At 34.9% G+C, this 9,522-nt stretch overlaps 2 protein-coding genes across 2 annotated transcripts; one reads left to right on the top strand and one right to left on the bottom strand.

The window, feature by feature from the left end:
* The first annotated feature begins 1,990 nt into the window (after positions 1-1,990).
* On the top strand, positions 1,991-3,867 carry LOC18047161 (protein STAY-GREEN, chloroplastic). Its single transcript, XM_006440432.2, has 4 exons — positions 1,991-2,475; positions 2,570-2,743; positions 3,146-3,313; positions 3,406-3,867. The coding sequence occupies exons 1-4, from the start codon at positions 2,353-2,355 to the stop codon at positions 3,754-3,756; spliced, it is 816 nt and encodes a 271-aa protein (XP_006440495.1). The 5' UTR covers positions 1,991-2,352; the 3' UTR covers positions 3,757-3,867.
* LOC18047160 (protein FIZZY-RELATED 2) lies at positions 3,845-8,767 on the bottom strand. The gene is made up of 10 exons (XM_006440430.2): positions 8,133-8,767; positions 7,914-8,036; positions 7,703-7,807; positions 7,108-7,287; positions 6,777-6,839; positions 6,476-6,670; positions 5,628-5,729; positions 5,487-5,549; positions 5,061-5,129; positions 3,845-4,733 (listed from the first exon to the last, which is right to left on the bottom strand). Exons 1-10 carry the CDS (start codon positions 8,601-8,603, stop codon positions 4,680-4,682), a joined length of 1,425 nt encoding a protein of 474 aa, XP_006440493.1. The 5' UTR covers positions 8,604-8,767; the 3' UTR covers positions 3,845-4,679.
* Positions 8,768-9,522: the final 755 nt, after the last annotated feature.

The raw sequence follows: 9,522 nt of genomic DNA, 5'->3' as shown, positions 1-9,522 counted from the left end.
AGCAAGAGGTTAATTGGTCATTATGAAAATAACAATTAACAAGGAGGTAAGCAGTAAATAATAATTTACTTAGGGAGAAATTTGACAATCTCCAAAAATAAAATTACTTTGCATGTACTTCCATCTAGTACACTCACACCCATTCAACTTACAATTCTCCTTCAACAAATTTTATTTCCAATATCTTAACAATAACCCAACAAAATTCTTGCATCTTAATAATAATAAGTTGAAACAAATGTTTACGAAGGACCAAATCAATATTTTAAAAGATTTTTACTGGAATTTTTTTTATTGTTTAGTATAAAAAGAAGGAAATGTCCGGTAAAATCTTTTTGGCAATGTTTTAGAAAATAAATAAACCTATTATTATTCTGCGTTGATTGCAGTAAAATGAATAATGAGTTCCAAGGTTGAATTATTATTATTATTATTATTCAATAAAATGATTTAAAACCTTATATAAGTTCGATAAATATGAATAACTAATTAGTATTTGAACACTTTCTGCGCTGCGATAGGCAACTATCCCATTACATGTTGCACATAAATACAAAGCTAATTTAGTGTGACGTGCACCTATCTTATTGTCTATCTCACTAAATTAGTCTGTTTCACTAAATTTGGGCTTTATTTTTACTTCGAATTTCTATCGTCTTCAATTTTTTTTTAATTTCTCCATTCAAACTAAATACTTTAATAAATTACATTATTTTATGAATGAAAAATAACAATAATTACAATAAAACCATATCAATTTTGAACCTAAACACTAAACTTAATACATAAAAGGTTCATATAATGCAAGAAAATACACTAACCTTAAGATGCTTTCAAATTGATAATTATATCTTCAGTTATGTAATATTTGTTTGACAATATTTGACGATTTGTTGCAAGTGATGAGGCTTGGTGATTTGTTGAGAATGTTAAGATTGTTAGATTTTTCTTGGATTTTCAAGAATGACCTTTGTTTATAAATTTGTTGAAAGTAATGAGAACTATTTGGTTCAAAAAATTAATATTTAACTAGTTATGATAGAAAAAAATTTAGGGAGTTGAATTTAAAAAAAAAAAAAAAAACTGAAACGTTTGTGACTATTTTTATAATTTTTCATTTGGGAACTCGATCGTTAATTATGTAACACCGACAACTGACTCATATAAAGCAGTGCCGCTGCAAATGCGTCCAAAAGGACCACATTACCAAAACACCACATGTTAAATGCAAACCTATGGAATTGTTGATAAAACTATGACTCTGCCGTCCAATGGAATGAACTCTCTCTATTCTCAATTTCTCACATCACCCATTGCGCGTACATACTGATAAAAATACTAAATTATTTTCCTTTCTCTTAAATTTTTAAAAATTGTGACACCTCTTTTAATAATAGTATAAAATTAAAACTATTTTTATATTTTTATTTATTAGTTACTAATCACTCATATGAATTTTACTTAAAAAATTTAAATTATGAGTGAATCTTAACTTCTGAAATTTATGTAAGTCACTCAATAATAAAGTAACCTAAATTTTTATTGTTGATTTTGATATTTAAAAGTTGGGTTATGCTGACTCCCAGCGCAATTACAAAATTCTAGATGCACTTTATAAATATTTTTGTTGTTTTTTTTCCCCGTACGTTCTCAACTTTTTGTTCACAACTATTACAACGAAAAATTTTGAGACGAAAAAAATTTCAGACCCATTAGATTCTATTTTATATTTTTATTTATTTTTTCACAATTTTAAGCAGGGTTATAGGAAATTCGAAAAAAAAATAAAAGTATAATTATCGGGTTAACTACTACAATGAGATGGGTCAAAGTATGATATAGCATGATCCTATTCCTATCCTCACCAAAATAAAAAATAAAAAAAAATAAAAATTAATAGGAGTCCATGAGATGATGACACATGGTGCACGGGAACCCAAAACTCCAATTGTTAAACTTTTATAACACGTTGCATGTGTCAATGTTGACATTAACATAACAAGTATGGGAGTTGAAGCAACCGCAACCTAAACGGAAAAGCTTACACGCTGTACCGCCCCCCATCTTTGCTTAAATGACTTGAAAATTCAACCCAAATTTTCCAAATCTGAGCATACAAGCAAAGCAAGCTATCAAGTAAAAGCAAAAGCCTCCGAATGAGTGACCAAGTTTCAAAGTTTTAGCCTTTGTGTGTTGTCCCCAAGACTCTCTTTCTTTATTCCAAGATTGCTTGTGTTGCAATATATTAAATAATTCTATATTTGGTTGCTGAGTTATCTATCAGTCCAGCAAAGTTGGAATTTTGATTTTAATGAGAGGGTGAGTCAGTCTCTCTGATATTTGAAGAGAGAGATGGCTAGTTTGGTTGCTGCTCTTGGGCTTCCCTCAAAGCTCAAAGCTTCCTCCTATGAGCAGCAAAACGCACTCTTTGTTTCTAGAAGAAGATCCAAGAAAAAGAACCAATCTTTTTCTCCTGTAATATTTCTTTTTTTTTCTTTTACGCCCTTCTTTGAAAAGAAAAAAAATTAGAAATTTTTTGTTGATCAATTTGTGGGTTTGCATGGACCAGGTGGCAAGATTATTCGGACCAGCCATTTTTGAAGCATCAAAGCTGAAGGTATTGTTTTTGGGGGTGGATGAAGAGAAGCATCCAGGGAAGCTGCCAAGGACTTATACACTTACCCATAGTGATATAACCTCTAAGCTTACTTTAGCTATTTCTCAAACCATAAATAATTCTCAGGTAATCCTTTGATCGACAAAATCCAGGTGCCTAATCAGTTTCCATTTCTTTTTTTCAAATTGTTGAACGCTTGAATTCAGATATATATGTATGTATGTATGTATTCAGAGCTTTTGAGATGGAATCTTGATATATAATTAATCTTTGATATTGAAAAGAAAGCAGAGGAAATAGGGGATATTGTCATATTGTGGAGTTATATTAACGTTATTATATTAAATGTACCTGCTTTAGTAATTGTTTAATAAAAGGGTGATGGAAGGAGACATGAATGAACTTGGATCCGTTACTTTCAAAAGCAAATGAAGTAACAACAAATAAAAACAGGGGATTCTAGATCCTCCACGATGTATTTGATTATAATACTGAAAGGAAAAAAGGGTGTTTGGGATTTGGTTGCAGCTGCAGGGATGGTACAACAGGTTGCAAAGGGATGAGGTTGTGGCAGAGTGGAAGAAGGTAAAGGGAAAGATGTCTCTTCATGTTCACTGTCACATAAGTGGAGGCCATTTCTTATTAGACATTTGTGCTAGACTTAGATTCTTCATCTTCTCCAAGGAACTCCCCGTGGTAAATTATTCAATTTAGTTTAGATATTACCCTTTTGTTAATAATTCAATCTCTTGATGGACTAGTAATTTGTAAAATACTTGAATGAACAGGTTCTGAAGGCATTTGTTCATGGAGATGGCAATTTGTTAAACAATCACCCGGAATTACAGGAGGCTTTGGTTTGGGTCTATTTTCATTCCAATATTCCTGAATTCAATAAAGTCGAATGCTGGGGTCCACTCAAAGAGGCAGTTGCCGGATCGAGTAAAGCTGGCGGGACCCGCCACGAGATTAGGCAAGAAACTTCAATAAGCAACTGGGAATTACCAGAACCCTGCCAGGAAACGTGCAACTGTTGCTTTCCTCCAATGAGCTTGATCCCGTGGTCAGAGAAGCTTCCCCTTCAAACTGAAAATCGTGGGACCCAGGGCCAAGAAAGCTTACAGCAACAAACCCGATGAGGAAAACATTAATTCCTCACGAAACTTATTTATGTAATAATGTACAGAACAAATGTCAATTCCTCAAGAATCCCCAAATTACAAAGTATTGGTGGGGTTTTAGAGTTTGAACACACGTCCCATGGCCCTTCTATCCCATGATTCACGCTGCCTTTTCTTGAGTGTGATTGTCTTTAGTTTGTAAGTTTGTTGTAAGGGCAAGGTCATCTCATCAAGGATCTTGAACTCAAGGGGAATGCTCTGGAAGCGTGTAACCTTTGGTGCAACTCATTTATCTCTGTAGAAGCTGCTTCTCTTAGAATCAAGAAATGGACATACAACAATTCAAACCTGTTTTATCGGTCTTGTAAGAACGGAGTAGAATCGTTCTGCTTCATTTGTAAAATTTATTGTGTTGATTTTTTAATGACTTTTTTAAATTTTCTTCATGTACGCAGTTAGTGGTTATCATATAGAGGGAGAAGAGATGACGAAAGAACATACCAAGCACAGGAAAGAAATGTGGGATTTAGTGTGGCGTAGAATGTAATAAATTTATTTACAAACATTACAAAGCCGCGTTACACCAAATGAATAGAAGAAGTACTCTTCCCTTAAATATACAAATGCCAAGCAGCAGTTAAAAGAATAACGGACAACCAACTTCTCCCGCTATACATCAATAAATAAATAATATATTAAAGCGGTTAAAAAATATATATATATATATATATATATATATATCAAATACTCAGTTTGCGGGCATCTGAATGATAAACATTTGTTCTATTCACAGCTTTAGCTTTCTGGGTTCCTGCTAGCATTTTGCTACTTGAGGTAGGTTCAAGCAGAACTATCTGATGCACTTTCTGAGCAAGTGGTATGCTATTGCTTCTATTGGAGGATCTCCAAGTGAGTTTGAAAAATGCTAAGAGTGAAAAAGATCATCGAATTGTAGTCCTCCCCAAGGATGATGCTCCAATCTCACTGTCGGTATTCTGCAATAAAGTTCAAAAACCATATCCAAGTTTTATTTCTGCCTTGTGCTGGGGGGCATGCCAACAACAAACTTTGATTGACAATGAGAATATTGCTAAAGGTTTTCCTAACAAAACGATTCTCTGACTGGCTGGTGCAGGCAATTGGAAATTGAAAATTTGCAAAAGGGAATTCGTTGATAAAGAAATACAGTAGTTCCTAAGGAAATATCAGTCAGACTTAAGTTATCAATGTGAGTAGAAAAGACTTCCAGGCTTTTGAATTGTCAATGGATGGGATAAAGAGCAAGTGAGATTAGATATTCTTATTGTTAATGAATTATTTACCTGAGATTTAGGGGAAGGGAACACATTCCAAAATCTGAGTGTTTCATCTCCTGCTCCCGTGACTATAGTCTGAAACAAAAAATAATCAAATTATGAAATGAAGAACATGCAAAAGCATTATTCACTATTAATATATTAAGGAATTGCCGTTCCAGGAGTTACAAGACTCGGCTTGTTTCCAACAACCGGGGGGTTAGTTTAACCTTTTTCTTCTAAATCAACATGCCTAATCAACTATGTATGTAGTTCAATAAAAAAATTTGAACTTAAGAAATGTCTCCAATGTTTTTTTGAACATGAGCCATATTCTTTAATATATTCTAGAGAACTATCCCTGCTAATTGCAGTATTCCACTTATTAACTGGCCGTATTGTCTCTTAACAGAAAAGCACTAGGATAATTAGTAACGATGAAGAATGAACTACCTGTCCATCAGGCGAAATAGCAAGATAAAGAACTCTGAATGTGTGGCCTGTCAGAGTTGCCAACTGCACAAGCAAAAACAGATTTAAGGAAAGAAATAAAAGATCTCGTATAATTGTTACATGCTATCTTAACTACAATACCTTTGACATGGTTGGGTATCTCCAAACTATTATCTGGTTTTGGGAGTATCCATGGGTGCTGACAAGTTCATTGACATTCTTAGACCACACAAGATTGCATACCTGCCACACATAAAGAAGATGTCAACACATCTAAAAGAACATGCATGTGAAAGTGAGTGGAAGTGACTGATCCACTTAATTTAATGATAGTGACTAATGATGTTTCCTTATCAAACGTAGTAAAAAGCCATGACATTAGGTCAACATTGCCACATTCAAGTTCAAGTAAAGATGTTCCTTCTTCCATTATCTCATTATTGATAATCGACGAAGCTTTTTCTTGAGAACGAAAATTTGAGAGATTTGACTGCTAAAGATATGAATGCAAAAATCATGGAATCAAATTCAAGTTACACAAGTGAAAACCCCATTTATCAGTCTCATGATGCAATTAATGTAGTGACTAGAATTATCAAGTAATCATGTTCTTAAACCCTAGCACAACACACAAGAAACAAATGAAATGAGAAACTATAGTTTCGATTGCTATGGTTTCATGATACGCCAGTACTTATGAATAATCTCCCAAGAGTAATTAGTTTTTTCACTTGCTTCTCCACAGTATCAACATCTCTAAAGAACAGAAAAATCATTATTTAGTTTTATAAATTGAAAACCAAATATATTATTTAATATTAGGTGTCAAAACCGCAGCTATCTTCCCCTTGTCTATGTTTTTCAAGATTAAATAACAAGAACAACATTAACAAACACGTGAGAAAAGGTTCTCCTATTGCCTGAGATCTATAGGACCTAATGCAAATGACAAAAACTATGATAAAGAAAATAAAGAGCAATCAAATTACCTGGCTTCCAGTGTCCATACAGCTTAGATGTGTATTAGTTGTTGTATTCCAAAAACGAATACATCGGTCAGCAGTACCACCTCCAGATGCAAGAAGTCCATGAAGATGGGGAGACCATGCAATTGCTTTTACAGCTGCTGTGTGCTCACAATATTTCAACACTGGTTGAGTTGAATGTTGATTCCAAACAAAAAGCTGCACATTAATGAGAAATACTATCAGCTCCCACAGTAAAATGACATTTAGTACGGTCATAAACAACCAAACAGGTTGGATATTACAAAAGAAGTTGATCACATACTCTATTATCATTTCCACCAGATGCTAGCTCACGGTTATCATAAGACCACTTCAGCCCACAAACCTACATCATAAGCAATTACTTTTCAGTATGACAAAATCAGGAAATATATACAGATTCAAATTGAATGAACCAGCCAACAAAAATAGCTTATAAGGGTTGTAAAGATCACTGGTACAGGAGATTACAGAAGAGAAGGAAGAAAGTTCCATGACACTGAAGATAATGCATGTAAAAAAAGAAACACAGTTGCCAGGAGAAAGTCGAAAGTTCCAGCAAAATTATTGCCTAAAGTAAAACAATCAGGCAGAAAATTGTGTGAAAGTCCAACCTCTGATTTGTGTCCAGAGAGTTTACTGACAAAGTCTTCTTGAGCACGTATATCTCGTTGAAGAATACTCTTGTCCCTGCTACCCGAAGACAGCAAAGACGAACTCCAGGCTAAGGCCCCAACACGTAATCGATGGCCCTCCATGGTTCTTACCCTCTTACAGCGAGATGCATCCCATATCTACAGGGCAATAAGCGACTCGAGAATCAGAAAGCTGAATATGCCACTGGGTTGAATATGCAAGAAAGCTAATAATATTTAAAGATGGAACAGTTGACCTAAAAACATTACGGATATTTATAATTAAAAAGAAATATTAAAAAAAAGATAATGTCAACACCAGTGAGACACCCCATTTTTTCCATCTCTTAAGACAAGTCTAAAATTTCTGCAAGAGTTCAGTATATGTTTATTATAATCAGGACATGAAGGTAACACCAACATCATTTTGGACAAGATATTGCTTCATATTCCTAAAAGTATTTATAAACATTACAGAGGTTGAGACCACCTACTTTGTCTCCAAAACTTATTTCATTCGTCTCCCTTTTAGCATAAATGTATTGTAAAATTTAACAAACTGATAATCACTAACCTGGACTTTTCCATGGCTAGTTCCAACGGCAAGATGCGTATTGCGATTCGCCCAACCCACTGAACAGACACTATCATCAATCCCCAAATCACACAACTTTGTCACCTACATCCATCATCATTCAAATTATATTTTAATAGGAAGAAAAAATTCAAAAGATAATGCAATAAAACAAACAAATTCACATAAATAGAAAAAGGAAAACACTCACCTTGCTGCTACAAGCATTCCACAAATACACACAATTCCCCAACCCCACAGCCAACACATTATGCGACGACCAGTCCACTAAGTTCAAGTAAAAATCATCTTGCAATGCTGGTGCATCCAAAATCTAACTCACATGCACGTACACAAAAAATATAAATATTTAGCAAAAAAATTAATAATAATAAAATTTACACATTAATAGAATCTTAAAGGTACCCACTTTATAAGGCGACCTAGGGACCTTCCTGGGAGCTTTGACTGGGCTATGACTGACACCAGACGCCACGTCATCATCGAACCCAAAAGGCGAAAGCGAGTGCAAGGACCGCCTAGTCTCCGATTTAAATCTAAAAATATTCCTCCCCGATGGCGGCCCCAAGACATCCTTTTTTTCGGGCGTCTCGGGACCGAAGAGTGCAGCCCGGAGCAGCGCCGTGTAGGTCCCGGAGTTATCGTCCTTGTGGGAGTCGGTAACAGCCGGAGAGTTGGGCGACGGCTGCGAGATGTTGAAAAGGTCGAAATTTGAGCTAGATCTGCTGGGAATGAACCTGTCGGAGTAAATTGCTCGCGACGGCGACTGATGGTGGTTGGCGTTGATCATGCGGCTGATGTGATCCGACGGTGGGGTCAGTGGTTGAAGCGACATTGTCGGTGGGAGATTCAGCTGTGGACTTTCCGTGGGATCGTCCATAGCGGATTACAATTATTACTCAGATCAGAGGAACCCTACTCTAGAGATAAAGAAAAGGGGAATAGATTCTAGTTTGAGTTTTGGTTAAATTATTGAGTTAATATTCTTTTTTTATTTAAACGTTTTCCTCTCTTTATTAGTTTATCTATTTATTTTTTCCCGGGAAAGCTCAGTAACAGAAACCGTCGGGTAAAAGGAAATTTTGCGCGAAAATTATAGTGGGTGGGCCCCAAATTCGAGGTTAATGCAGGAGAGGGGGCATTTTTGTTGTGGGCTTTTTTAATGACTCGATGGCCAAAAATAATTATAGATCAGTTTTTTTTTTTTTGAATATCGATTAATCATCATATTACTGCATTACACAGATAGTTACAACTGCTATTATAGCAGATATATTATACTGATATTTATAATCAGAAATATATGATTGGGACTTATATTATTACATTGAATTATGTGAAGTACATGCCCAGACAAATAATCCCTTACAGAAGAGGGATGTTCATATTCCACTCGTATTGCACGAGGGGGAGGAAACTTTTGAAATATTAAATAAATAAGCACGTTAGCGCATTGTGAGGGCAGCAGCCCACCACTCCGACCAAGGCCGAAGTGGCAATTATAGATCGGTTTAAAAATTAGAGATCGAATCGTAAGTCTAATAGACTATAATAGAACTAGGATTTAGGACAACGGATTTGGATTTTGTGGACTGTAGTTTTAAATGAGTTGAATTATTGACACCCTTCTTCTAAAATCTCATAAAACTCATTTTTCACATTTATAACATAATTTATTATTGTAATTCCATTTACAGATAAAACATATTTAATTAAATCTAATAGACTGCCCATTCAAGATCGAAGTCTTGAAGAAGTTAAACAAATTTATTTCAACTTTACTCACTCCCCTACCACTA

Source organism: Citrus clementina, unplaced genomic scaffold, assembly GCF_000493195.1.
Source record: "Citrus clementina cultivar Clemenules unplaced genomic scaffold, Citrus_clementina_v1.0 scaffold_3, whole genome shotgun sequence".
Classification (NCBI taxonomy): domain Eukaryota; kingdom Viridiplantae; phylum Streptophyta; class Magnoliopsida; order Sapindales; family Rutaceae; genus Citrus; species Citrus x clementina.
Note: the sequence above shows the minus strand (reverse complement) of the source record. Positions and strands in the feature narration are given on the sequence as shown.

Bases quoted from the DNA above. Each gene is read 5' to 3' on its own strand.
- LOC18047160 (XM_006440430.2), bottom strand. From the start codon at position 8,603: ATGGACGATCCCACGGAAAGTCCACAGCTGAATCTCCCACCGACAATG. The intron at 7,808-7,913 runs GTGAGTGTTTTC...TGATGGATGTAG, and splicing joins GGAATGCTTGTAGCAGCAAG to GTGACAAAGTTGTGTGATTT. The intron at 6,840-7,107 runs GTTGGACTTTCA...CTTATGATGTAG, and splicing joins TCTCTGGACACAAATCAGAG to GTTTGTGGGCTGAAGTGGTC.
- LOC18047161 (XM_006440432.2), top strand. From the start codon at position 2,353: ATGGCTAGTTTGGTTGCTGCTCTTGGGCTTCCCTCAAAGCTCAAAGCT. The intron at 2,476-2,569 runs GTAATATTTCTT...TGCATGGACCAG, and splicing joins AGAACCAATCTTTTTCTCCT to GTGGCAAGATTATTCGGACC. The intron at 2,744-3,145 runs GTAATCCTTTGA...ATTTGGTTGCAG, and splicing joins AAACCATAAATAATTCTCAG to CTGCAGGGATGGTACAACAG.